This window comes from Tamandua tetradactyla, chromosome 6 (assembly GCF_023851605.1).
Source record: "Tamandua tetradactyla isolate mTamTet1 chromosome 6, mTamTet1.pri, whole genome shotgun sequence".
Taxonomy (NCBI): domain Eukaryota; kingdom Metazoa; phylum Chordata; class Mammalia; order Pilosa; family Myrmecophagidae; genus Tamandua; species Tamandua tetradactyla.
The window spans coordinates 15,655,516-15,682,025 of NC_135332.1; the positions used below are offsets into that span (position 1 = coordinate 15,655,516).

Genomic DNA, 26,510 nt, shown 5'->3' on the forward strand with positions numbered 1-26,510 from the left:
GCCATGAAGCAATGACCTCAGGAGTAACAAGTGACACAAGTAGTTTTAATGTTTGAAGCTTATTATAAAGGTACTTCTCTACAGTTACCCCATAGATTTTCCCAGGGTGACAGCCTATCTCTGGAAAGCGCTTGGATTTATTCAGGTAGTGAAATAAATTCACTATTGACCTGTTCTAAGGAAGCAGTGAAACCTGCTTGCTCACAGTGACCTCTTAGTAGAGAATAAGAGCCTGGGGAAGAGCAGAAGACATAGGGAATATGGCTCGTGTCCGCTTTTTGAATGGGTGTCAGCAGCTCTGGGCCTGTCCCAGTGAGCTCAGATACTCTGTATACTCTGCCCCAGCTTCTCCCCTAGCTGGTAGCTGTTTCCTACTGGCTTGCTAGGCCCAGTGCTGTGTCTACCAGCTGGAGCAATCTAGCTGGGGCTGAGCTCTGAGCACTGTTGAAGCAATAGGGTTTGTTGACTTGCCTCAAGCATTGCCCCATTTTACCACTTTCAGACCCAGCATCTTGCTGATAGTGCCCCTTAGCAGCTGGGGAATAGCTCAGGTTTGGGGACAACCTTTGATTGAGAGAAGGACACAGTCTAACATAGTAGGTTTGGCCCTGCACTCTCCGGTGCCAGATACCATCTGGTGGTGGAAGAGGGAGGCCAAGCAGGAAGGTGCAGAGGGTACCCTTCAGAGACCCAAGAGGAGGACAGCAGTTTATTTCATGCCAAGCAAGAGGTAGTAAGGGGGTTGGGGAGTGGGCTGTCCTCTTCCCATGGCAGGATGCATACTCAGAAAGCTCCAGATGACTGCTTCCAGGAAAGGACAAATACTGGTTGTTCCTCTTCTGTTTTTCCTATCCCCAGTTGGGGAATCCAAATCCTGCTGAGATGTCCATAGGACACAGGCTGCCGCCACCAGGGACAAGCACATATTTACCATTCCAGGCTGTTCGATCAGCATCCATTCCAGGGGAATGTGAACCAAAGACAGAACAGCAAATTCCACAGCACATAGACTCCTTGCTCTGTGCCAAGGACCTTCTTGGGCCATTGGATTTTGCCCACCTCAGTGGAGGTGTTAGCAAGAACCCACCAGGCGAGAAGACCAGCTGCTGGATGCAGGAAGCACAGAATAGCATCAGGAGCTGAGGCCTTGCAAATCAGCCTTGGCAGGAGGACCACACTGTTCTTTAGGGGATGGGGAGCCTACCCCTCAGAGCATAGGGAAATACAGTAAAAAGGGAGGGAAATCTACTCTGGGCCTCAAGCCTATGTTCCCAGGAAAGCAGGGCAGAGTCGGGGGGCACTTTCCCACCCCTGATGGTACGTGGCCACTTCAAGTCACACAGGTAAATAAAAATACCCTTTTGGGGGGTCCAAAGAAGGAGATCGTCACCGCAGCAGGTTGGCTCCCAGCAGAATGCCCAGGGCCCCTGTTTCCACATCAAAGCTACAAGCACAGTAGTTGGAACTGGAGACTGACTGGACCCAAAGCCCCCGCCCAGCTCCTCTGAGGCAGTCTCTGCCTGGGCTTCAAAGTGGAGTTCACAGCACTCCGCAGGGTCATAGGCTCCCCCACTGCTCCACAGGTGGGAACTGGTCCACTTCGCCCACCTCCGTGCTCAGCTGTTCCCCCAGGGCGAAGGTCAGCCTATACCGAAGCCTCACCTTCTCCTGCGACAGAGGGAGCACATGAGACCCAGAACAGTGGTCCCCATGGCAAGACACCCTCTTCTCCACTGCCTTCAAGGTCCTTTCTGTGCTAGGAGGATGGTCACTGCTTCCACCCCTTGGCCTTGTCCAGCCACTGAGGCAGGGAAAATCATCGCACTTCATGTTTGGAGGTAGCCTCGGTCTCCCCCGACCCCACCCCTTCCTACCCTGCTCACCTTCAGTGGATTGGCTAGCAGCATAACCTGGGTAATGGCAGCAGGTGGCTGGATGGGGCTAAATGGAGAGAGTTCTGTCCCAGAGGGTGGCTGCAATTTCACTTTCATGGACTGAAGATAAAGAAAAGAGAAGCTCTGGTGTAAAGGGCCCCTGACCCAGGACCCAGTACAGTCACAAGGGATACCCGCCCCCTGGCCATATAGGCCCAGAGGAGGGTAGTACCTTGGGCACTGCAGCCTGGAGCATGATGCTCCTAATGGGCAGCGGGGCTGTATTCAGCATGGACACCACCACCACCAGCACGTCGGGCCGTCCAGGCGGACACTCCTTGGCAAAGTGGAAGAGGATGCGGAAGCCATTTTTATCATAGGCTGTCACAGGAAGGGTGCTGCCTACAAAAGGGAGCATATCGGTGTGGAAGGTAAGAGAGGTCCAGAGGTCCCAGAGTATCAGGCAAGTGGAAGAGGAAGGCTACACCACTTCCATGAGGCTCTGTTTAAGGACACTGCTCCCTCTAGGAGCCTAGGAGTGAACCTTTATCAGGACAGTCCGAAGTGTCTAAAGTAGCTGCAACCAGCAGAGGCTGCAGCAGCAGGCAAGGAAAGCAGGTTTGGCTGTAAGGATGCCTGCAAGGAGAGCCTATATCCACCCCTGTTGTATACCCTTCAGATTTATGGGCCCAACCTCCCCCCAACCCCAAACCTCCAAACCTACTAGGCTTGATACACTCCAGGGGGACGTGGACACTGGCCAGGGAGAGCTCGGGCCCCTTCAAGGGGCTGCCCTGGGCTGGAAAGGCAGGTGGTTGGAAGAGAGGGCTGCCAGGCCCACCGGAGAAGGGGAGGAGAGACCTAGGTGAGGTGGTAGTGGGGATCAGAGGGGATGTGGCAGTCCCTGGGAAGAAACTGGAAGAGATGGGTTTCACCAAGCCTGAAGTCCTAGGAGGTAGGAAGGAGGACAGAAGGTAAATCAGAGACCAGGCCAGAGCTGCTGGGCCAACCCCTTACAAAACGTCCTTCCCCTAGGCCGGAACCAGTGCTGATCACCTTCCCTAGATTCCTAGACCAAAACAAAAGTCCAAGACCCTCCTGAGGCTACCTCTCTAATTCTGCTAAAGCCCAGGCCTGACCCCCCCTCACGGCCCATTCTTCTCCCATTCATTACGCTTTGGCCTCTTCCAGAAGCTGATCAAGTGCATCTAGCTGGTGTGGGGCACTGTCACCCAGAGCCGAGCCATGGTGCCCAGGAACTGCAGGCTCAGCCTTTGTGGCTGAAGCTGTGGCTAGTCCAGCAGAGAACAAGGAGCTTGTGCTGGGGGTAGGAGCTGGGAAGAACTGTGGTGGCGGAGCATGTGAGGTGTTCGAGGGTAGAGCCGAGGGTCGGAGAAGGCTGTCTGCAGAACCACAAGCTGCAGGGCCCAGTTTGGGGCTAAAGAAGTCCAGGCCTGACTGTTCATTCTATTGGGAATAGAAGAGAACAAGTGAGCCAAGGGTTCTGGGTTCTACTGTGGGTACCTGAGGGTGCAGACCTGCACATCTGGAGTCCTCAGAGTTGAGCCCTACTGCTCCCCACTGGCCTCAGAGCCCTCCAAGAACAGGGCCAGAGAAAAGCAGTGGGAGGTGATCAAAGTTCCCTACTACAGCCAGGACCGTGCCCTGCAGGAGTTGGACAGCACTGCTCAGTTAACTGCAGTTGAGAATCAATCATGCAGTCAAGAACCAATCAGAAAAGAGAACTAGTAAGTTAAGGTTGTTGAGGGTCTTGGGTGATTCACTGTCAACTGCTGCCCCTACCTGGAACAGGTGCCACTGGCTATTTCCAGTTGTCTCTTTGGGAGGACCACAGGGGGCTGGGTCATTGAGGCCTGAGAACAGACAAGATAACTGGGATGAGGAGAGGCAGTGGGCTTCAGCAGCTGCAAGCCCCATCCACCCAAGGAAGGGCACATGACCAAAACATCAATGCTAATTTTGAGGTGGATTAGCATTGACAGCCTCCCAGGGAAAGATTCTTCTGTTCTTAGATTCAGAGGTGAGGAACATGCAAGGGAGAGGGGAGCAGATAAGGAAGGGAGCAGTCCCCAGAGTCGACCAGAAAGCCTGCCCTGGTGAGAGGGACATATTCCAGGGCACTTCCTTATTCTGCAGACCTATCTTCCTCTACAGGACCACCAGGAGAAGTTCTGTTACACCCTCCTTCAAGGACTTTACCCAAGCAGAGCAGCTCCTCGTCCAGCAGGGAGAGGGCGTTGTTGGTGCTGTTGGGCCCCAGGGAGGGCTCAGCCTCGCTGGCCGAGTGGCTGTGTGCAGGTCCTGAGGTCTGTGGGGGTGGGGGGAGGATAGGGATGCCTGATGAGGATAGGGCAGGCCCTGGGGCCAACACTGGGGACAAGCTGCTTGATGTGTCCAGTTCGGCAAGGTCGATGAGCGTGCCTTGGCTCCTGGAGAGGTTGTTTCCTAGAAGGGTGAATGTAAGAGTAACCAGAGTAGTTAGGGCCACTCTGGTGGCCAGAGAGCAGGAGGCAGAACCCTAAGCACACTGGCTAATTCTACAGCCTACGGCTTAATCCAAGCACAGGTCTATAGGGGAACACTGGAAAACAAGTTGGAGAAGGCAGTCAGGGAGAAAATCCTATCCGTATTTCCTGGCCTTTGGAAAACTGGAGGACCTGGAATGGCCCTTGGGCCCTGTGGGCTGACAGCTGGCTCTGAGGCGGGGGATTGGGGCTGGTCTGGAAGGGTCAAGAATGGGGAACCAGAACCTTTTACCTTCAGGGTCATGCACAGCTGAGGTGGCCACCTCACCATTGATGATCTGTCCTTCAATAACTGTTTTATAAGAGTTGATGACCCGGGAGAGGTTGTCACTGGCCTGCAGGATGTCCCCTAGAGCAAAAAAGAATCTTTACTCCTAGCTGTGACAACTCCCATCATCACACACACATCCAAATTCCTGGGTCATCTTTACCAATCACTCCTTCCTTCTCACTCACCCAAACTATTGTCATTGTCCTCTGTCTCACTGGCTAGCTTGAATAATGTTCGCCTCTTATTCTCACACCGATCAAATAGCTCCTGAAAGAGACCCAGACATAAAAAAGTTGGATATAGAGAAATAGGTACACTTGTTCAAGGCTGGTGCAAATGCAGAATGGTGCAGCCACTCCAGAAGACATTTTGGCAGTTTCTCAGGAAGCTGAAAACAGAACTGCCATATGATCCAACAATCCATTACTAGGTATATACTTGGAAGAACTGAAAGCAGTGATGCAAATAAACATTTGCACACTGATGCTTATAGCAGCATTATTCACAACTGCCAATAGATGGAAACAGCCCAAGCGTCCATCAGCTGGTGAATGGATAAACAAACATGTGTACTTAACAATGCAACTATAAGAAGGAATGAAGTCCTGATGCGTTTAACAACGTGGATGAACCTTGAGGACATTATATTGAGCGAAATATGCCAGACAAAAAAGGACAACTATTGTATGGTCTTACTAATATGAACTAATTATATAATGAACAAACTGGCAGTTTTATTCGAGAGTATAGGTTACCAGGAGATAGAAAGAGAGCAGAGAATGGGCAGATGATGCTTCATCTATAAAGAATGTTTAATAAGATTGACTATAAATGTTCAGAAATGGATAGCAAAAGACCTTGTGATGGTAGCACAATACTGTTGTAACTAACAATGCTGAGTGTGAGCATGGTTGAAAGGGGAAGGCTGGGGTCATGTAGGTCACCACAAAGAAAGCTAGAGGATAAAACACGAGTCTGTATAATATGGCAAAACCTATAGTGGACAATGACTGTGGTTAATTGTATAAATATAAGAAAGTTCTTATATGAAAGAACACTTAAAGGCCCAGAATTACAGGGTTCCCCCTAAGTAGCATGGTAAGTTACTGGCAGAGCTGAGATCAGAGCTCCGGTCTTCCTGCAGTCCGCTGCCCAATACTGGATTACCCAGGAGATTCTACTTGGACAGAAGTCTCCAAGACTGGGCAAATGAGGGGAAGTCCCTTCCTGACTCAAAGCTGGCATGTGCCTCAGAATTCAAAGTACCTGACCCTGATGGTCAGTCTTACATCAATTTGGCTACAGTACCCAGTTATTCAAATGATCATCTAGGCATTTCTGTGAAGGTATTTTGTAGAGGTGGTAAAATATCTATGTATCAGTTGACTTTAAGTCTAAGAAATTATCCTCAATGTGAGCGGGCCTCATCCAATCAATCAAAAGTTTTTATAAGAGCAAAACTGAGGTTCCCCTGAAGAAGACATTCTGCTTAAAGACCGTGGGTGGCACCACCTTCTGCCAAGAGTTTCCAGTCTCCTGTTCAGCCCTATAGATTTTGGACTTACCAGCCCCCACAATTGCATAAGCTAGCTGAAATAAGCTTCTGATTTTAAACATATATCTCCTACTAGTTGTTTTTCTGGAGAGCCCTACCTGATACTCTGACTTTGGCCTGAGGTATGACAACCACCATCAGGGTCACAGAGCAGGCCCAAGGGCCTTGGGGAGAGAGCGGGGCAAGCACGGAGGGGCCAATCCCTAGAATCACACAGATCTGAGTTTACCACCTAGCGTTCTCCAAGTTACTCAACTCTGAGGTGTCAAGTGGGGACACCACCATCTGGTCCCCTGGCTACTGTGCTGATTAATAAGTGAGGAGACACCAAGAACTTAGCCTAGGGTGTTAGGGCAGACACTCAGCAAATGTACGTCCCCTCCCTGCTCCAACACGGGCCCCACCTTCATGAGCTCTTTGTCTGCCTCTGAAGAGTCCTCCCTGCTGTAATGAAGGAGCATCTCGTGGAGCAGCTTCACATTGTTGTGGACCTCCTCCAACGTGTGCAGCCGCTGCGTCACCTTCTGGATGCGCGCCTCATCCTGCTCCACCAGAGGCCCAAGGGGAAAGAGCACTCAGCTGCACTGCTTTTCCCACTCCCCATACCTCACCCCAGAATAAGAGAGCGGAGACAAATCCCCCTCAGAAGCTCCTTTTGATGGCCTAGTTCTTGGGACCCACGAGCCTCTGACGTGAGCTATTTTTTTTCTTTTAAAATAACATTTTCCACCTTCCATAAATTTGAATCCATCAACTCTTGTTTCTCTATATCATGCTCTTCTTTCCATTATTTGGCCTTCCCAGGTGAGACGTTGTGGAGAACAAAATAGGCCTATCCATGGAAAAGAGACTTTGGCTTGTGGTGTGGGCCCAGGCTCCATGCCCTCTCCCCACCCCCCATCAAATGAGGAGGGGCCACTCACTTCCTTCACCATGGATTTGATGAGCTTGTTGGCTTCTTGCAGGTCATCTGGGTTTTTGCTTTTCAACAGTTTGGCTAAAAGCTAGAAGGAGGACACCAAAGGCAAAGTGTATAGGTGGCACCCTCTCTTGGAAGACTACAGGGTACCCGGAGCTCCCAGCAGAACTGAGGGAAACCACTTTTCACCCCTTACTGCTGCCACTTTTCATCTGGGAAAACCCCAGGCCTGGAAAGTTCTTTACCTTGGATTTCTCTTCATCATCAAAAACAGGGTTTTTGGGACGAGGTGGTGGAGAGGGGATCAGCGTCCTGTCAGCAGGAACTGGTGGGTCAGACTGTACAATGCCTGGAAGGATACAGGAGTGCAAGAGTTCACTCAGACTCGGGTCAGCACCTTCTTACCTGTCCCTCCTTGCACACCAAGAGGCACAGACTGGGATCCAAAGCAGTAAAGCAGGAGCAGGGGACAAAACAGGCTGCCCAGGACTCATCCCATCAAACCCCAGCTAAGTCCTTCCCCTGGGATAATGCCATTTCTCTTTAGGAGAGAGGGAAAGAGAAAAGGAGTGAGTCTGGCTAACTCCAACATTCCAGAACTCTCCCAGTCTTCAAGGTCTGCTGTGAGGCTGAGGGAAGGTAACACATACCTTGTCTCTTCAACATGTGGTAGGCATCCTTGATCTTTGATTCTTCTGGCAGGGCCACTGTCCAGCTATAGAGCAGCTCAATAATCTTGGTCTTCACTTTCTCAGACACCCTGTCCCCCAAGTACTAAGACGTAAGAAGAAACAGGAAAATCTAGTAACTGCAGTTTGGAGGAGAGAAAGTGGTAAGGCTCTCACCACAGCAATTAAATGGTTACTGATTAGTTACAGTTCTCAAGCCTACTCAAAACCAGCAGGTGTGAAGGTGTGCATGAGAAAGAGCAAGGGGAGAGGGAGGAGGGCACTACCTGTGGCATGGCTGTATCCATCTGGGATACAGTCTGTGGTTAGGCAGGGGGCCGGGAGCTCGTCACTGCATTTCCATGCACAATCTGCCAGAAACACAACTGCGTTTTATCTCGAAGGAGTTCATGAGAATGCCTTCAGTATGAAGAAGTATTCCTTCTGCTATAAGTGGGTGCCCAGAGTTAAGTGACACTAATGTGCAATACAACCTTCCCAGCTGAGCAACGGAGTCATGAAGGACACCAGCTCCTTATATCCACGAGACAGGCTGCAGAGCACTGGCTGCCTGCCAAGAACCTGTCTTGCATAGGGCAGGCACCTGCCAGAGAAGGCCCCTTGTCCCCATGGCCTGTATGGTCATCCCATTACCTCCAGGGCCTAGCCCTCTGAGGACAGGACAGAGAACTTAAGATTCACGAAGCTGCTGATTGTGTAGCAAAAGCCAGTACAGTGGGAAATGAGGAGGAACACAAAAGAAATTCCTAGAAGTAAGGAAACTGCCACTGACTGACCTTTGGGGAGACGACTTTGATTAACTCATTCAAAAACCGGAACTTTCCCACTTCGTTATGAAATCTCCTCCCACAGTTCTTCATACATGCCTCCAATACCTGCAGCCACACAAAGGAGAGGTGGCTCAGTAAGGACAGGGGTTTGGGCCAGGGCCCAGCAAGCCACCTGGCACCTGGTCAGCACTGAATAAATGTTACCAAATGAAAGAATCAATCCCTGAAAAGTAGTGCAAGCTGCCCCAGAGAACAGTACAAGTTTAGCAACAGAATCACTCACCAACTGTGGCCCCCACAGCACAAACCTCTTTTGGGGAAGCTAGGGATGAACTAAAGAGAGAAACACTTGAGACCCAGAGACCAAGAGAGACTGCATGCCAGTCCTGGAAGCTACTGGAAGATTCTGCTCTGGTATTTTACAGATGAAGAAACTGAGGCCAGAATTACAAAGTTTCTCTGACACATGGTCCGGGATTCTTTCCACAATCTGACCTACATTTAGGTAAGGAGGCTAATGCTTAAATCCTGTCTTCTTCTATTTAGATGATTTTTTTCCTCACTCCCCTCCCCGACCGATCTACTTTCCCTCCAGGACACAACTTAAGCCTTCTTGTGCTTCCTTGGTGGCCCTAGGTACCTGGAGAGTCTATACCAGGAAGAGTACCACCCCAAATGCTTCCCTTTTTTTGGCTGCTGTTTTTTTCTTTTTCCTGAAAAGTAGAGTTTCTCAACCTTGACGCTGACATTTTGGGCTGGATCATCTTTGTGGTGGAGGCTGTCCTGTGCACTGCAGGGTATTCAGCAGTGTCCCTGGTCTTTACCCACTAGAGGCCAGTAGCACCCCTCTCAATATAATGTCTCCAGCCACTGCCAAATGTTCCCTGGGGGCAAACTGACGCTAAAGTGAGAACCAGTGTTTATAAGTCTTAGCAATGCAGAGAATGAATGGACAGAATGGTACACCACAGCTAGGCCCTCTTTCATCTTTCCAGGACCAAATGAAGCTACTGAAAAACCCAATGCATCTGACCTCAGCTGCTCAGAGACTCCCTGGGTTCAAGAGAGAGCCTGGAAGTGCCAGAGTGCTTAACATGTGCCACATCTTGAATCTTCTTAGTCTGAGTAAACATTGAGATGTGCCACTGTGGCTGCGCCTGGAAGTGTGATGGCTTCACTAGTAATTGCACTGTTTTCGGCTATAGAATGAATGATACCTGACTCCTGAATGATACCTGACTCCCCTTTCTTTGGCTGGCCAGCTCTATCAGCATCTCTTCAAGAAGTCTTTTCTGCGCCCACCCTTAGCACCTCTGCCTCTCCCCCCAGAATGAGTGCACCGCACTGCGATGACATGTCAGCCATCTCTGGAGCCTCAATGCCTGGCACGGCTCCTGGCACAAGGGCACACACGTTGGTAGGGCCGTGGACTGAACATGTTTTAGACGGATCTAGTTTGAATCAAGGACTTTCTGTTGGCTTTGAGGATGAATCCTGAGAACCAACAGGCCCATGAGGACAGGCCTGGGTACACAGAGAGTCACAGAGCAAAGAACCTACCGTCAGGGCCTGGACTGCCTCCCATTCCTGTGGGGACTGGATCTTGTGGGCCAGCAATCGGACAGCAATCTGAGGCCTGGGAGACAAGCAAACACATACTTTCATTACACTGACCTGGAACCACAGGGCAGGCCACCGTTTTTTATTCTTCCAGTCAGTTTTCTCTCACCTACCCACTAACAGCTTTGAGACTCACCCTTCAAGCTCTTTGTTGATTTGATCACAGAAGCCAATAATGTATTCCCAGTCCTCCTGCCGGTTGGAAGGATTGGTGGCCTTATCTTAGGATAGAACAAAGAAGAGTACAAGAAGAGCAAGAAGGACAAAACAGAAGGTTTCATGTAAGATCCACTTTTTAGGCACAGAGGTAAAGTTAAGTTTGCTACCAAATTTCTTCTCTAACAGAGACCTTGTTCAGTCAGGAGCACATAAATACTGTTCTACAGTCCAGTATTTTGAAAGGCAGAAAGGTAAGAGAAAAACAAATTTTGGCCTCATGGAGCTTACTGTAGACTAAAATAGTCACAAATAAATTCTAAAAATACAAACAATGTACTTAAAGTTGCACTATAGCAAAACAGTGTAATATCCAGGGACTTGTATACTATTTTTTTGTACTGCTGGTCCTGTACCAGAAACATTTTCTTTTATTATTATTTGCTCTTTAAACTTTGTTTAGCCACTTAAAGAAAATGTGCTTACTGCACAATTTGCCTCAAATCCATTCCAAATTGTATATCTGTTTTCCAATAAAACCATTACAATGAAAAAATACAAACAGGACAAACAGAAACAGATAACCTCAGCTTTATAGAAATGAGCTAAAGTGTTAAGTAGGGACAACCAATAACTGTTTCCTGGAGAAAGTGAATTCAAGACCTAACTTTCCCATTGACACAGTTCCCTTTATCATTCATCAAAACAGCAGCAGTAGAAACTTACACTGACCGTTTACTATTTGCCAGGCACTGTCTGCAAGTGCTCTATATACATTATTTCATTTCATCCTCACATCAATTCTATGAAATGCCATTATTATTTCCATTTTTTGATGAGAAAACTGAGGCTAAGAGAAGCTGATTTACCCAAGTGTACACAAAGGAGGTCTGATTCTACCCTCAGAAACCCTGATACAATCTTATCCTCTATTCCTTCAGAACCTACTGCAAATGGTTAAAATAGTTTTATGATATGTATATTTTACCACAATAGTAAAAAACAATATGTAATTTTTTTTTAAAAAAAAGATCTAACCTTCCTAATGTTTTAAATGTTTTTAAAATAGCAAACCTTACCATCATAATATGTCAATTCAATGTTTGTTGAGCTGCTACTAAGCATGATCTTTGTGCTATCCCTGGGATCCCAAAAAAAGAATCTCAGCTTGATTATTCAGCACCCTCAAGGTTAAACAGTCTTCGCACAAAGACCAAAAAGTTCTCAGAAAGGCATTTGGGAGTTAAAACCAGGTGGTAAATATTAAGCCTCCTATTTGGCTTAGATATCTTTCCCCTGTTGTCCCCAGAAACTGCTCCAAAAGAGGATTGTCTCAGCTGAGAGCTGTTAAATATGTTCCCACTCAGACTCAGATTTGCAGTCTGTCTCTTCCAGAAAGCACCCCCAAGCTGTCTGCTAAAATTAAGGCTTCAGGTTCAGAAAACAAAGGGAAGACTGAAGATGCCCATCCTTTTAAAACATCCATGCTTTTCCCTGCAGATTTCCACAAGGGCTAAAAGCACAGTGAACCGTCCTTAAAACAAAAACAAAAAAACTCCCAATAAGGGGTCCTGCTGGAATTTCCTGAATTTTGATTTCTCCTGACTGGATATTTTCTTAAGTTCTTTTTTTCCTGGTTTAATATGAGCTTGGTCTTGGCACTGTGCCTTCCTGACCAAAAGGGGAAAAAGAATTGTAACAAAACAAGGTATCAGTGGCTGAGAGTTCAAACAGAGTCCAGTAGCTATTCTGGAGACTATTCTTAATGTAAGTAAGCTTCCGCTAGATATAGCCATTTACCAGACCCCAACCAAAACCATTCCTGCCAACCATGGGGAACACCTAGGGCTCTATCCGAGATTCTTTTAAGGTTCCATGCACGACGATTATTTTCCAGAAATCTAAAACCTCCAAATGGGTTCCTAGGCCAGATAAGTTCTGAAACCCAGAGGGACCAACCTCTCTAGAACACCAATTACTTCCATCCCCCCATCCCATATTGTTGACAGCTCTCTCCAACATGAAAAGTTAGTACGGGCATAGCCCAAATACCCCTAAAGATTGGGAGAAAGATAAAGAAGAAGATGGAGTTATAACAGAGAAGATAGGATTTAACAAATAAGTATGACTGCTGAATTATTATATTGATATTTCTTTCAGTCTCCAGTGTCCTGGAGCAGCTAGAAGGAAAATATAAAATTGTGGAACTGTAACCCACACCAAACTCTGAAATCTGCTCTATAACTAACTGTTGTAGCGTGCTTTGAAATTTACTGCTTTTTTGGTATGTTATTTTTCACAATAAAATTAAAAACTTACCTAGAGTTGCATGGCTCGCCAAAAAAAAAAAAAAAAAAAAAAAAAAAAAAATCACTGGTTTAGGAAAAATCATTAGCTTAATGACCAAATCCTAATAGGGCTCCCAGCACTCGGCTCTGAGTGACAAGAGGGCAGCAGATCCCCCTGGAGGCAGACGACAAGGGCCTGCAGTGCTGCTGTCACAGGGTCTGTGTCTGTCCCACCCAGTGGTAGTTTTGCTCTGGCTGCAAAATGGCTTGGGTTCATATTTGGAGGAAAAGAGAGGCGCCTGTCCTTAATCTTGAGAAGAAAATTAGTAGGCCCTTTAAAAATGGCAAATTTGAACAAAGGGGAATTCATTTAATCAAGGATGGCCATCTGGGAAAAAACACCCGGCAATCTTGCATTTATTCTCAGAAGACCTACCAGCTGCCCCCTTCCAGACAAACCCTATGGCCTGTCTGCCCCACCCCCAACACCCAGGTGTCTGAACTCTTTCTTCTCAAGTGTTAGTTTAGCTTGGCTTTGCTACTAACCCCTATCATTTGAGCTGTTTAAAGTTCTCCCTTAACACCAAAAGGCTGTAGGATACAAAAATAAGATGGCCTGAGGAGCCATTATCGACCCCCAACATTCTTACCATTTTGAGAACACTCATACACAGAATGGGGTAAGAAAAACTAGCTCATTCACTTCTGTTCACAATGAGAAAAGCATCTTCTGAATACAGAGTAAAATGTGGACATACCCTACCCTAAAATACGGAATAAGTTAACCAAACAACATATGCAGCAATATCCTTCCTAAGCCCAGCCCTAATTCCTATAGAGCTTCTGTTCTAAGAATATACCCACCTACTTTTCACTTGTGTTCAACTTTTCTAGAATCTCACTCTTTCACCTCAAAAAACCCTTCCATGGCAAATCTGGAGAGTATATTCTGCCCACACAGGGGCGCAGCAAGCCCTGGAGTTAGCATGGCCTAGCCCACTTCTGAGTACGTCCTCTAGCCCCCCACCCAGCTCAGAAAGCAGACCTCAGTCACCCACAGGAACTGGAAGAAGCTCTGGGAGTAATTTTGGATGACTGGCTCTCTCCACCCACCCACTGTCTCCCCAGCAGATGCAAACAACCTGCCACCCACTCACCAGTTTCTTTCACCTGGCACAGAGGTGACACCAGAGCCTCTGCCGCAGACCCTGCCTCACTGAACTAACCCTCCAGGGTCTGCTGACGCACGGTTTGTCTATTTTCAGGTCTCTGTTGAAAGCCTTATTTTCTTCTATGCTTGTGCCTCTAGATTTCCCGATATTTTCAACTTGATTTTATCACTAGCCTTGAATCTCATGGGACTTCAAAAAGTCAAACAGTGCAGGAATCAGCAGTGTTTGACACCCATTCCAATGTGGATCAGACCTTTCAGAGGTGACAAGTTCTATGTAGTAAATCATTCAGAAGCAAGAACACGGGCTAGGAAGGGAGTCAAGAGTCAACCTTAAGCGTTCAGCTCTTGAATCAACAGAGAGCTGGTCGACCAGCAAGCCTTTGTTAAGGACTTACAGAAAGCTGAACAGGCATGGGCCCGGGGTGGGGGTAGGGGGGATAACAAGCAAGAACCTCCCCCGAGGGGATTATGTTTCTCCTGGTGCCTCACAGGAGAAAAAAGATTCAGTGCCTAAAACAAGATGGTATATAATTCTAAGTGCTAATTTGAAAGAGAAAAACTAAATCACTTCTCCTTCCTGACTTCCCTATTTCTATAAATGGTACCATCATGCAAGAGCCTCTTCTGCCACACCCCCAGCACCCAGGGCTTGAAACCCTTCCAGTGACTCCCCCACCCCCAGTGCCCACCAGTCCCGTGGTCCTTTCTTCTCCTTCTCCGTGCCTTTTTTTTTTTGGCATGGGCAGGCTCTGGGAATCGAACTCAGGTCTCCGGCCTGGCAAGGGAGAGCTCTGCCACTGAGCCACTGAGCCACCATTGCACTGCCTCTTCTTCTTAACTTTTAAAATCTCTTCCTTTCTTTATTGTGCCTGTCCCTGACCCACCTCCTTACTTCTCACTGGCTTCCAGAACTTCCGTTCCAATTCATCCTATATAAACTCCCATGATCACTCCTCCTAAAGCACCCATTTCATCAGTTCATTCAATATGAATGGGAAGCTGGCCACTATAAAAATTTACATTTCTTAGGCTGGAATTCAAGGTTTTCCAGAATTCAGTTCTAACTTTCTGGCCTTCTCTCACACAGCACCCCTACAGAAACTCTTTGCTTGAAGAAGCCACACAACTCTGTTACTGTAGGCCCTCAGGGTGTGCTCCTTCCACACCCTCATCCAGTGTTTTCTTAGCCAATTTTCCCATCCTTTAAGACAGGGCTCTATCATCTCCTTGTTGAACAAAAGGAGAGAATTAATTTCTACTCACCATATCCCCAATTTTCTAAAGAAACTCTGCACTTTGCACTGAAAGCTCCTGCCTGGTATCTTTATCTTTTGTTGTTGTTGCAAAGAATCTATCTTTTTAAGAATGTCCAAATCACTCCCACACCACCTCCAACAAACTGATGGCAAAGACCACTTGAACCTAAGTTTCCTGATTCTTGTAATATCTCAACTAGCAGGTTGGTTGATTGATTGTGGTAATGACAGGACTTTAGAGAAGGCTGAAGAAATCAAGAGAAGCTTCATGGGGAAGGAAAACAGAATTTTGAAGCACGTGGTTGAGCAAAGGGGAGCAGGTCATCCCAGATAAGGAAAGCAATGTGTGCCAGTGGGACAAGAACATCGGACTGACCAAAACAGGGAAGAATATTAGGAAGCCACAGAAAAGGAGGCAGGGAATGACCAGGGCAAGACCACAGGGCATGGCACCAGAGAGGTGGGGTTCGGGGAGAAGGGGAGGGGGGCAGGGTGGTTTGTCAGCATTGGAATAACTTGTTTAAAACAGAAGAGCTGTCCTGGGAGCATCGTGTGGACAGACTAGAGACACTGGGCCCAGCAGAGACTTCTGCAGTAATTAAGGCAAACCAGGGGGATGGTGGCAAACCCTGAGCACTGGTTTGCTCAAATGGTTAAGTCAAAACACTTGTGAATATTAACAGAGGCTAAAAATGGAAGGAATCTTAAGCCTGCCCCAAATGTAACCCTTTAGCTAATGGGAAAGGGCCAAAGGTTAGTGTCAGAGGAGATCTACAGAGAACATTTCATTTCCTCCTCACCATCTTGTCTCCCTCCAAATCAGGTCTGTTCCTCTATTTCAAAATGCAACTCTAAACAACCCTAGCCTATAAACTCAGCTTAAGTCACTTAAATTACTCCAATATCCCCGGTAATATCTGTGAATCAAACCAATTCCAGTGTGACTACATACAATTGGGTGGCTCTGGGCAAGCGGTTTGAGAGACTCTGGGGCACTCTTTTTGTAAAAGTGTGGCAGTAATACCTGCCTCATTAGGATACTTGGGGAAGGAATGTGATGGACATCTGCAGAACAGTTTCAGTTCTGTGGAGATAAGCTCCGTTTATACAGAAGGATTTGTGACCTGCATACAACCACAGATTCTGCAAACGTAATGTTACTTTTTCTCCTTCTAGGGTGTTCCCTTCTTTAAACCTAATTTCAACCTCCTGAGGGGATATGTTTAGAAAAGGTCAGGCAATTGGAGAAAACAACCCTCACCTCCAAGGGCCTGGAAAACCTACCAAATAAGAGATCCCCGTAAAAGACTGTATCTAGACGTTTTACCTGCCTTATCACCCTGCCCATTTCCTTTTCCAATTAAGAGAGGCCTCCAGGGGTTCTAGCCTATAGGAAAGTTCACTTACTAACCCTTAACAGAGTCTCCTCTGCTAACAAGGTTAACCCGAAGTCCTTAATAACAAAATCTTTAACTTCTGCATGAGGCTGTGCCCCTAAATCTATACACCCTTTATTCAGGCTAGGTTATCAACTCGTTAACTGCTAGGGGAGGGGGTGTCACAATGTAGATTTCACTATACTTTGGTCACTGCAGGAGAAAGGGCAGAACTTCATTTTCTAGTCTATGGTGGCCCGTGCTTTACTTAGATGGAAAAAACGACTATCGCTCTCTTCGGAAAATCATTCTCACTTCAAACATTCTGCCTGAACCAAGTGATCACTTTTCCTTGAATACATGGGCACGATTTTGAAGAAGGCGTGTACGTGTATAGTCAGCAACACACACCACTCCCGGAGTTTCAGCCCAAATTCGGAGCGTCTCCCCTCGAGACACTCCTTAGCACAGCTGACCCAGAGGGTCTTCTTAGTACTCAAGGTTTGAGGCGCAGGGGTTCCCGGAGTGCAGCCGGGCGCGGTCCCACCTCAAGTTCCCCACAGCTCCGATGCATGTCCGCCCGGAGAAACTGGCCGGCGCTCTCCCCGAGCCTCCGGGGCCCAGAGAGGACCGCGAGCTCACGCCACCGCGCGCGAGTGCGGGGCGACGCGGCGCAGTACAGGGAGCAGGGCCAGGCGCGAGCCGGGGCGCCCGGCTGGGGAAGGGGCGTGATCGCAGAACGCTCGCGGAGGCAAGCCCGGGTACGGGCTGTCAGGGGACACCGCCGCGGAACCAGGGGAGGGGACTCAGGGGTGCGGAGCGGGGTAACTCGCGGCTCACGGACAGGAAAGGCGGCCGCGGCTACTCACTCAGCCAGGACTCCAGACTCTCCCCTTCCGCCTCCGCCATATTGCAGCCACCCGGGCGGGCCAGGCGCTCTCAAATCTCGCGAGGACCTACAAAAGACGAGCCGGGGCGGGGTCTGCATGGGGACCTGAGAAGAACGGGCGCAGCCACCGAGGTCTCGCCAGACGGCTACAGGGATTGGGAAGGAGACTGTTTCCCTTTGGCTTTGCCCTTTGAGCCTAGGAGTAAGAGACTCTAATGTCTAGATTAACGGGGTGAAATGTTTTTTTCCTGCCTCATGTTACTCAGGCATGCTGAGGGCAGTCCTTGTGGGTCCTCGTGGCCAGCCAAGATGGCTGCCCCCGTGCTGAGTGCTGTGCGCGGATGGTCGGGCCTGGCTCCCGGCGTGCAAGGGATTGTACTGCGGCTTCCAGGGTGAGAGAGCGGCCGGCAGCGGGGGGAGCTGTTTGGGTCCACACAGAGGGCCTGTGGGGAAGTGGGCCAAAGGCCGGCCGCGCGGGGCCCTGGAGCGAGTACGGCCCTGGGGGCCGGGACATCTGGGTTCAAATTTCCAACCTTGCACTATTGCTGAAGGTTTAATGACTGCTCCGGCTCGAGGAGGCGGGCTGTTGTAGAGTCTAACCTGGAGCTGGAAATGCGGCTCCACTAAAGAGTTTGGACCTAGGCTCTCCTGCGTATTGGGAGGTGTGGGGAGACATGCAGAAGCGGGAGCTCCTCCTCCTGAGGTTCATGAGCCTGTCCTTATCTCCTTGCACTTGACAAGGAGGAGAACTTCCTGACCTGTTTGGGGGAGGTCCTCCTACCTCTTCGGACGAGCGTCAGCACTATTGCGGTTCAGGTTTAGCTAGCGGTGTTCGCTCCTCTCTTGCCTGTCGGCGGGAGGCAAACATGCCTATTGTTAAGTCAGGTTTATTCACTTGTGGAGTCACCGCTTGCCCCCATCCCACCCTCAGTGTTACCCAGGTGAGGTGGAGCCGCTATGGCCCTGAATACCAGGATCCCAAGATTGACAAGGAGTACTACCGCAAGCCCTTGGCTGAGCTGACAGAAGAGGAGAAGTATGAACGGGAGCTCAGGAAGACTCAGTTCATCAAAGCTGCCCCATCCACGAAATCAAGCTCTGTGTTTGAAGACCCAGTGATCAGGTTAGACAGAAACAAACATTTTTGTTCCATGGAGTAGGACTATCCCAGGGAGGGTCTACACTCAGGGCTGACATCCAGCCTTGGAAAGCAAAACATGTTTCTTTTCTCCTTGAAGTAAATTCATCAACATGATGATGAAAGGAGGAAACAAAATCCTGGCCCGGTCCCTAATGACACAGGTAAACAGCCCCTCCCTCCTCTGTCGTCTTTCTCTTCCCTATAGCTTTGAACTTGTTTTTTCAGTTTAGCTTGAAAGAGTTTGTATTCCTATACCTGTCATTAAAATTCACTTCTCTGTATGTGAGAGTGTGTGTGGGGGGCGGGGGGGGGGAGGTTGTAATGAAGCCCTGTCAGAGTCAACTTCTCCATTCCTCCCCACGTTACAGATCTCAATCTATTCTTTCTGCCCTAGTCCTGGAAAGCAATTATCTTGGGTGGGCTAAGGGAGAAACTGCACTGCCAGAGAATGGGGTGATGGATATGAAGGGCAAGATACTTGCTGAGCTGGGTAAACCCTTTAGGGAACCTGGGGTAGCCTCCTTCACTGTATCCCTTTGCAGACTCTGGAAGCTGTGAAAAGGAAGCAGTTTGAGAAGTACCACGCTGCTTCTACAGAGGAACGGGCAACCATTGAACGCAACCCCTATACTATTTTCCACCAGGCACTGAAAAACTGTGAGCCTGTGATTGGGCTGGTACCCATCCTCAAGGGTGGCCACTTCTACCAGGTGAGCGGAAACAAATGGTCAGAGCAGGAAAACATGTGATACAGGATGGGGGTGGGGGGCACTGGGTACCAGAGTTAGGCCAGATTTGAATGCCTTCTAGGGACCAAGAACTGTCAGGATTTGCTCACTGATGTCTGTAATACCAAGTAGTAGGTGAGAAAGGAAGAGAACCAAAAAGAATCCAAATGAAATCTTCTGGAAGCCTACCCCACCCGCACCTCTACCCCCATTAGCTGTTCTCTGTACATCTAGCATCCTGTATCCTAAACTTTAAGCACTCATAGGAAGGGCCATGTTTGTACCCCATCTTTATAAGTCATTGTCTAGCATAGTACTTGACTGGTAGCTGATGCTCCATCACCATTAGCTGAACTTGGCTAGATGCCTCTGTCATAGCATTTAGTTGTATTTTATTGTCGTAAGTGGGTTTTCTTGTCTTCCCCCTTTTCAATGGAGACTCCATAAGGGTAGTACCACCCTCCATAAAGATGGGACTTTCTCATTAATCTTTGCATCCACAGTGCTTGCATGGTACCTGGCATATCATGAAGGGCTGGCAAATGGTTCTTGCTTAGAAAATCCTGCTTTTAGGCACCCATGGACCAAGGGGGCCAAGTCAATTGATTGTTGTATCAACGTGGCAGAACTTCTACTTAGGAGGGAAAGAAGTTGTGCTTGGTGAACATTTGCTGAATGAATGCTTATGTCTGTTACACTGAGGTCACTCGGGTTGGGGGAGCTTAATGAGGAAAAACAGGCCCCTCTCCCTAGGATCCTTAGCACAGCTGACCCAGAGGGTCGTCTTAGTACTCAGGGAAGGAGGAGGCCCCAGTCCTGGCAGGCCCCGGGTCAGCTTGCCTGTGTCCTATCTTGCCCAGGTCCCCGTGCCCCTAGCCGACAGGCGTCGCCGCTTCCTGTCCATGAAGTGGATGATTACTGAGTGCCGAGAGAAGAAGCACCGGCGGACACTGATGCCAGAGAAGCTGTCACATGAGCTGCTGCAGGCTTTCCACAACCAGGGTCCTGTAGTCAAGAGGAAGCAAGACATGCACAAGATGGCCGAGGCCAACCGTGCCCTGGCCCACTACCGCTGGTGGTAGCAAGAGCAGGGGAGAAGCTCCAGAAGGAGCTCTGGCCTTTTGCTGCAAGAAACAATGTGAGCCATTGCCATACTGAAAACTATCTGTGGGTTAAGGACACAGTTCCTTAAGGGCCTTATAGGAAGAATGGAGCAGAATGTTTGTTACTCTTAATCCTTTCTTTGGGGCTGGAAGTTGTTCCCCTGTGCCATCTCCTTGCAAAGGGTGGGATCATGTTGATTTGCATGGTTCCCTCAATTCAGTCCTCCCTTCCCTCAACTTAGAGTAGACCTTTGGTGGATATGAAAGGAAGCATTTTGGTATCAGATAAGATTTATTAGAAAATGTTCATCCCAAACTGGCAGTGTTAGCACATGATTCGTTAAAACTGACTGGACGAAATAGACTTATATTGAAAGTGGTCCGTGTATAAAAAACAGTTTCTAGTGTGACTTGTGCTCTGGCCTCTTCCCCTTGACAGCCCAAAGCATTTGTCAGTGGCTATGGGGAACCATTTTATAGCTGGGGAAACTGAGGCACCATAGTAGCTATTGCACCAATGGTTACACAGTGCAGTGGTTATTGGGAATTGCCAGTCTTTGCCTGACCCAAAGGCTCCAGGAAGGGAGGGAAGGGCTGAGGGGTCAGGGGGATGACACCGTCAGGAGTCTCAAGCTTGGGAGATCAGGTAGGTCTGATGTCTCCCCGAACCTCTGAGCTGGGGAAGAGAAAAAGTGTTCAGGGTAGGATCATGGTGTAAGTGGGAAAAACCTCAGGAGATGATAAAAGTCTAGAAGGAACAAAGTCTTTGGGGGAGGCGAAGACTCCAGCGCCAGGTAGGGAGAAGAGAGGCTGGTGCTGCTGGCAATGATCCCCCAAGCTGGAGGCTTAATCAGAGACCTCACTGTAGTAATACTTGTGGGCAGCCGGGGTGGTCTTCCAGCCAGCCGCCCTGAACTCAATGATCTCCAGCAGTAGCAGCTGGGCCAGAGAACTGAGCCCAGTCGGGAGCAGGAAGCCGTCCCGGATCAGGACAAAGAGTGCATCCATGCGCTGCCCATTCATCTTCTCCAGCTGCTCTCCAACCCGGTGCAGCTGCAGCACCAAGCAGTCCACCTTGGGTTGGGGGGGGGAGCCCGGTGAAACCAGCCATCCACTGAACAAGTGGCTCTTACACTATCCAGTGGGGAGCAGCTGCATCTTACGTAAAAGGAAACCACTTCAGGGGCTTGCCTAAGGTGCCTCACCTGGGTCAGGCTGGACTCAGGCTCTGCCAATAAAGCCCATTTAACCTCCCAGCTTTTCTCCCCCTACCCCCCAATCCATTTGGTCACTGGGCCATTTTTATTCACAGCTGGCTGTGGTTCTCACCGCTCCTACCACAGCTTGGCCAAGACTGAACCAGTAAGATCTGGCTGCTCTTTGTTCTGGATAAGTTCCACACCTGGCAGCTCATGCTCTAACTGTGACAGGCCTTAAGTGCTCCCACCAGGCTGCTGGCCCAACTGATGCCTTCACAGCTTCCAGAGTGGGGTGGGCTGGCACTCTGAGCTGGGCCAAAGACTGCCCACCTCTGTAGGCCTCCTGTGCCAGGGCCACCCACCTCCTCTTCCTTGTTCAGACTGTCGGGCTGGGCCAGACGGAAGAGGCAGTCGTAGACAGGATTCACCAAGGCCATCATGGGCATGTTGTTCACCTGTGGGGAGAAGGGAAGGGCCAGAGCACTGGGCTTAGCAGCAATGCAGGGAGTAGTCCAGCCTAGGCCTTGGGAGACAGGCCAGTTCTGCCGCACAGGGTGTCTACCAGGGCCTCACCCTCAAGTAGTCAAAGATGTTGCAGATGAAGGTGACATAGCAAACCCAGCCTCGCAGGGAGCGGGCTCGCAACTGCTCCCGAGCCTGATACTCCTGCTGCAGCCGGTTGAGCAGTCCACGCCGGAAGACACTCTGGCCTGCCTGCTTGCTCTCTGCCTGTGAGCCAGTGGGGAAGATGGTGAGTGGCAGGCGGATGGGGCCGTCACAACCCCCACCCAAGCTCCTGCAGCTGAGAGCCCACCTGTCCCACTTCTTCCTCTGCTTTTGAAGAAAGTCCTTTGGCCCTGTTGGCCAAGCCTTTTGCCCACCCCTGAAGCATCTTTCTTAAATCATTGCCTCTTTACAGCCCCACCCAACCTGAATGATGGCATAGCACATGCGTCCTGCTTCCTTGCTGAACACACAGTCCTGCAGAGAATGGTCCACAATCACGTTGGCCACTTTCTCCAAGTCCACAGCACCTGGGTCTAGGGGTAGAGGGAGCAGCATAGTCTAGGGTTTCTTATTAACCACATTTGCCCCACCTGCTTCTCTGAGTTTTTGAGCACATGTCCATTAGATTCAAACGTGATCAGAAAAATACAGGAAAGAGACAATAATCAGATGTGGCAACAGCTCTAGCTTGGGCTCCTTGGTTGCCCAATGAAAGCAAAAGCCAAAAGGGTTATTGGCTTTCACAGAATAATCAAAAAAAGAATCCTGGTTTTTTAGGACACTCATCTTCTGGCATGAGGTTGAGGGAGGCATTTCATGAGCATCTTTACGATGGACACCAGAGAATGATGACTTCAACAGCAGCGAAGCTGTGGAAGAAAGTGTTCTCCTATGACACACACACGATCCCCTGACAAAGGCAACCGTGTCGGGCCTTCCCCACCAGCCCACCACAGTGCCTCACACATAATGGCATTATTCATTCTTAGCTGAGTCTTCTCTCCTGAGTACTGGGCTGAGAAAGCATCAGTTCAGGAAAATTATCTCTTCCAACCCCCATCCCAAGTCAGTCAGTTCTGAGTCTGGGAGTTGCTGCCACAACACAAAACCAAGGATTCGAGTGAAGGGCTTAAGGGGTAGCAACTATGGGTTGATTCTCTGAGCCCACCCCCTTCCACAGGGGTGATTCTAGATTCATATTCCCCAATATTGGCTTAAATGTAGCACGCTGTTCAGATTACAAGTTTGGTTGCTGATGGGTTCACAGGAGGAAGAAGAGCGAGAGGGCTAGCATTCCCCTGGTCCCTAAACAGAGGCTGCACTCCTAGGCTCAGGGCCCTGGTCCTGACCTGACTTTACCCCAGCGCCTTCTCAGGAGGAGCTCACCATGCTCACCTTTGAGTGCTGTCTTCAGCAGCTGCTGGGTCTCTGCATCAAAGGACTGGATTTTATACTCCTCTTTACTGGGTTCCCCCATGACCATCCAACCCCAGCAGCTCCTGACTGGGGAGGGACTAACGACAGCACCTGGGAGAGAGGAGCAGCAAAGGGAGAGAGCAAAGCTCCCAAACCAGCAGGACTTGGGTGGGGCTGGCCAGACTTCAGGCTGATGCAACTGAGCTCTCCCTGGCATTCAGTGGCGTCCTGCCGGGTCGGGCACCAGCCAGGCACCTGCTGCTCATCTTAGGAAACCGCAAGCTTCTGAGATTACAACAGAGTATGGCGATGAAGGGTGACTGGCATCTCTCCTCCAGTCCTGGCAGGACGCAGGGTTATTCCCAGGTGATACCAAGGGAGGTTCAGGGCTGCGGGGAGCTAGGAGTGTATCCGAGACTTGTCCAGCCTGGATAAATGGGACTGGAAGCTGCTGGCCCAGCAAGAGATGGGGTTGGGGGCTTTAGTCTGGGTCCTCCGCAGTCCCCTCGGGTCGCCGGCCCGCACGGCTGGATGCAAGAGAGCCTTCCCGGCCGCCCCCGACCGTCCAGCGCCTGAGCTCTCCTTCTCTGGCCCGCTTCTCCCCGGGGACCCACGGGCTGCAGTGGCCTCCCGAGTGGCAGCGTCCGGACCCTCCACCCAGGACTCCTACTCCCTGAGCTCCACCCTGTGTCCTGCCCCTTAAAGGGGGGGCCCGGGATGCTATGTCCCCGAGAGACAACCCGCGTTGGGATCCCCTGCTGGACTTGGTGGCCACCTCCCCTGAGGCCAAAGGAGGCGCGCCTCAGGGCTCTCCAGACCTCGGCGGCTTCCCGGGCCTCGAAACGCCCTTTTCTGGCGGCACAGGGCCGGGACCCACCTGCCGGGGCCGCGCAGCTTTCGCGTGCCCGGGGACTGCCCGGTGGGCAGGGTGCGCGCGCCCCGCGTCCGCGGCGCCGTGGGAGCCGCCGCTTAGGTCATTTCCTAGCTCGGCGCCGCCGGCCCGGGGGCGGGGCCAGAGGCCGCCTCGCCAGCGCCACCTGCCGGAGCCCCGCTCTCGCAACCTCACCAGGCCAGAGGGCAGGATCCCCTTGCGTGGGGCCTAGCCGGTTGTCACGCGGGACATCCGGGACAACGACCCTGCCCCAGGATGAGGTCACCCTGCCCTGTCCTCTCACCCCGCCGCTCGTCGGCGTCGGGTTGGACAGGCTCGTTGGTGTGCGTGAAGCCCTCAGTGGCACTCCGGTCACCTCTCCCCTCCACTCCAAAGGCTCAGGTTAATCAGGTCTGAGGCCCAGTCTGCATGGCGGAGGAGGAGCCTGCGAAAGGCTTGGCAGAGATGGCTGGATGGGCAGGGACCTCACAGGGGATAGCCACATTGCCCCACTCCCACCCCCAAAGTAGAGAAGGCCGGGAGTTGGCAGGGCTGGATCGAATCCCATTATTCCCTTCTTCTACAAAATAAACAAAATAAGTTTAAAAGGGGCTGTCCTTGGCCAGGACTAAGAGAGGCCGGCTGACCTCAGTAAGGCTGCAGCCTGAGGTCTGCCGTGGATTGCACAAGGAGCACCCTGAAGGGTGGAAAACAATTGCTTCCTTTTCCCATCAGTTTAGACCAGATGTGCTGATGGCAGTTTCTCATGGTCTAAAAAGGCCAAGCGGTCACTGAGAAATGGATGCGGCTGCAAAATCTCAGCTGCAGCAAAAAAGCCAAGGAGCAGGAGAGATGAGAATAAACTTTACTTCAATCAACTGCCTATAATTTCATTTAAAAAAATACATTCAAGTCCCTGCCTCCCTACAACCCATGACCTAGGCCTGTTTGCCTGCTGCCCCATGTCATGAGAAGGGCCTTGAGCAGCAGCCTGGGTCCCCAGAATCAGGAGCCAAGAGCAGCAGAAGCTTCAGCATTCAGGATACCAGACATACCACAGACTCAGACCAGGCACGACAGCACAGGGACAACAGTGAAAGAAGGGGTCTTGCATCCATGGGGTCAAAGGCCCCGACACCCACCCCCAGGCCTGCTCCCAGCAGGAGTCTCGACTCCAAGGCAGTGTAGCTGCCAGAGTAAAGCTGAGCAAGGAGAGGTTCCCAACCCAGGGCTCCAGGGCTCAGGTCAAAGTCCTAGGCGGAAATCAGCTCTGCTCCCCATCCTGGCTCCCACCTTCAGAGCTCACCCTGCAGACCCAGCAGGCTCCCTATGGAGTTCCCCTTGAGGGTGTGGATGCTGGCACACCCCTTCCACTTCCTCCCAGGCCACTGCTATCTGCTTCCCTTGAAAACCCACCAAGGCCCATGCCTATGACCAGTCCTGGCCCCAGACACAGGGATCCAGGAGTGCGGGGGTGGAATGGGTTGAATAGAATCCCCCCCTAATTCACATCCACCTAGGACTGTAGACTGTGGCCTCATTTGAAAACAGGGTCTTTGCAGGTATAGTCACCTGCAAAGAAAAAATGAAGTCAGGCTGGGATGACTGGTGACCATATAAGGAGAGGACACACAAAGACACACAGAGGAGAAGCTCCTGTACAGGCAGAAGCAGAAACCCGAGTGCCACAGCAACAGACTAAAGAATGCCAGGGGCAGCCAGAAAATACCAGAAGCTGGAGGCGGCAACGAAGTATTGTTCCATAGAGCCTTTGGAGGGAGCCCAGCCCTGCCTACACCTTGATTTCAGGTTTCTGGCCTCCAGGACTGAGAGAATAAATTTCTGTTGTTTTAAGTCCCTCAGATTGTAATGATTTGTTAAGGCAGACCTAGGAGACGAATGTGGATTCTTCTCCCAGAACTAGAAGCAGAGCTATAGATCCTTTCCCTAATACTCTGTGAAGAGGGATGTGGCATGTGATCTGTCAGGACAGATGGAGGGGAATATAAGGCATGTGCCTTAAACTTTAATGTATATTAAACTGGTGGGAATAACTGCCCAAGTATGGGGACACACCCCTGCAAAAAGCCTAAACCCCCCTCCTCTGTATTTGAACTGTAGCCCCTTTCAGACCCAGGAGAGTTCTCCTGGCAGAGGCGGCT

At 50.2% G+C, this 26,510-nt stretch overlaps 3 protein-coding genes across 15 annotated transcripts; 1 reads left to right on the top strand and 2 right to left on the bottom strand.

Annotated features, from left to right (window-relative positions):
* Nucleotides 1–24: 24 nt before the first annotated feature.
* On the bottom strand, nucleotides 25–18,268 carry GGA3 (golgi associated, gamma adaptin ear containing, ARF binding protein 3). Of its 6 annotated transcripts, none has more exons than XM_077163799.1 (18): nucleotides 18,165–18,268; nucleotides 17,364–17,450; nucleotides 10,381–10,465; nucleotides 10,185–10,260; nucleotides 8,631–8,729; nucleotides 7,816–7,939; nucleotides 7,411–7,514; nucleotides 7,170–7,250; nucleotides 6,651–6,788; nucleotides 4,877–4,958; nucleotides 4,653–4,769; nucleotides 4,095–4,340; nucleotides 3,678–3,748; nucleotides 3,049–3,341; nucleotides 2,599–2,822; nucleotides 2,107–2,276; nucleotides 1,884–1,994; nucleotides 25–874 (listed from the first exon to the last, which is right to left on the bottom strand). In XM_077163799.1, exons 2-18 carry the CDS (start codon nucleotides 17,401–17,403, stop codon nucleotides 710–712), a joined length of 2,226 nt encoding a protein of 741 aa, XP_077019914.1. In that variant the 5' UTR covers nucleotides 17,404–17,450; nucleotides 18,165–18,268; the 3' UTR covers nucleotides 25–709. The 6 variants fall into 6 exon arrangements, with proteins under 6 accessions (XP_077019914.1, XP_077019911.1, XP_077019912.1 ...); XM_077163796.1 differs by having other exon boundaries at nucleotides 25–877; XM_077163797.1 differs by having other exon boundaries at nucleotides 25–877; nucleotides 18,142–18,239.
* Nucleotides 17,209–20,735, top strand: MRPS7 (mitochondrial ribosomal protein S7). 3 transcript variants are annotated; one of them, XM_077163821.1, is made up of 6 exons: nucleotides 17,209–17,515; nucleotides 17,650–17,775; nucleotides 18,315–18,506; nucleotides 18,622–18,685; nucleotides 19,067–19,234; nucleotides 20,113–20,735. In XM_077163821.1, exons 2-6 carry the CDS (start codon nucleotides 17,693–17,695, stop codon nucleotides 20,332–20,334), a joined length of 729 nt encoding a protein of 242 aa, XP_077019936.1. In that variant the 5' UTR covers nucleotides 17,209–17,515; nucleotides 17,650–17,692; the 3' UTR covers nucleotides 20,335–20,735. The 3 variants fall into 3 exon arrangements, with proteins under 3 accessions (XP_077019936.1, XP_077019937.1, XP_077019934.1); XM_077163822.1 differs by lacking the exon at nucleotides 17,209–17,515 and having other exon boundaries at nucleotides 17,592–17,775; nucleotides 19,169–19,234; XM_077163819.1 differs by lacking the exon at nucleotides 17,209–17,515 and having other exon boundaries at nucleotides 17,594–17,775.
* On the bottom strand, nucleotides 18,370–26,462 carry MIF4GD (MIF4G domain containing). 6 transcript variants are annotated; one of them, XM_077163818.1, is made up of 6 exons: nucleotides 24,653–26,462; nucleotides 23,457–23,588; nucleotides 22,485–22,594; nucleotides 22,128–22,283; nucleotides 21,917–22,009; nucleotides 18,370–21,429 (listed from the first exon to the last, which is right to left on the bottom strand). In XM_077163818.1, exons 2-6 carry the CDS (start codon nucleotides 23,542–23,544, stop codon nucleotides 21,202–21,204), a joined length of 675 nt encoding a protein of 224 aa, XP_077019933.1. In that variant the 5' UTR covers nucleotides 23,545–23,588; nucleotides 24,653–26,462; the 3' UTR covers nucleotides 18,370–21,201. The 6 variants fall into 6 exon arrangements, with proteins under 6 accessions (XP_077019933.1, XP_077019930.1, XP_077019932.1 ...); XM_077163815.1 differs by having other exon boundaries at nucleotides 23,457–23,762; XM_077163817.1 differs by lacking the exon at nucleotides 24,653–26,462 and adding an exon at nucleotides 24,355–24,465.
* Nucleotides 26,463–26,510: the final 48 nt, after the last annotated feature.

Bases quoted from the DNA above. Each gene is read 5' to 3' on its own strand.
- GGA3 (XM_077163796.1), bottom strand. From the start codon at position 17,403: ATGGCGGAGGCGGAAGGGGAGAGTCTGGAGTCCTGGCTGA. The intron at 10,261-10,380 runs GTGAGTCTCAAA...CTTGTCTCCCAG, and splicing joins ATCAACAAAGAGCTTGAAGG to GCCTCAGATTGCTGTCCGAT. The intron at 6,789-7,169 runs GTGAGTGGCCCC...CTGGTGGAGCAG, and splicing joins TCAAATCCATGGTGAAGGAA to GATGAGGCGCGCATCCAGAA.
- MRPS7 (XM_077163819.1), top strand. From the start codon at position 17,621: ATGTTTTTTTCCTGCCTCATGTTACTCAGGCATGCTGAGGGCAGTCCT. The intron at 17,776-18,314 runs GTGAGAGAGCGG...TCCCACCCTCAG, and splicing joins ATTGTACTGCGGCTTCCAGG to TGTTACCCAGGTGAGGTGGA. The intron at 18,507-18,621 runs GTTAGACAGAAA...TTCTCCTTGAAG, and splicing joins TTTGAAGACCCAGTGATCAG to TAAATTCATCAACATGATGA.
- MIF4GD (XM_077163815.1), bottom strand. From the start codon at position 23,694: ATGCCAGGGAGAGCTCAGTTGCATCAGCCTGAAGTCTGGCCAGCCCCA. The intron at 22,010-22,127 runs GTGAGGCCCTGG...TTCTCCCCACAG, and splicing joins ACATCTTTGACTACTTGAGG to GTGAACAACATGCCCATGAT. The intron at 21,430-21,916 runs GTGGGTGGCCCT...CCCCAACCCAAG, and splicing joins GTCTGAACAAGGAAGAGGAG to GTGGACTGCTTGGTGCTGCA.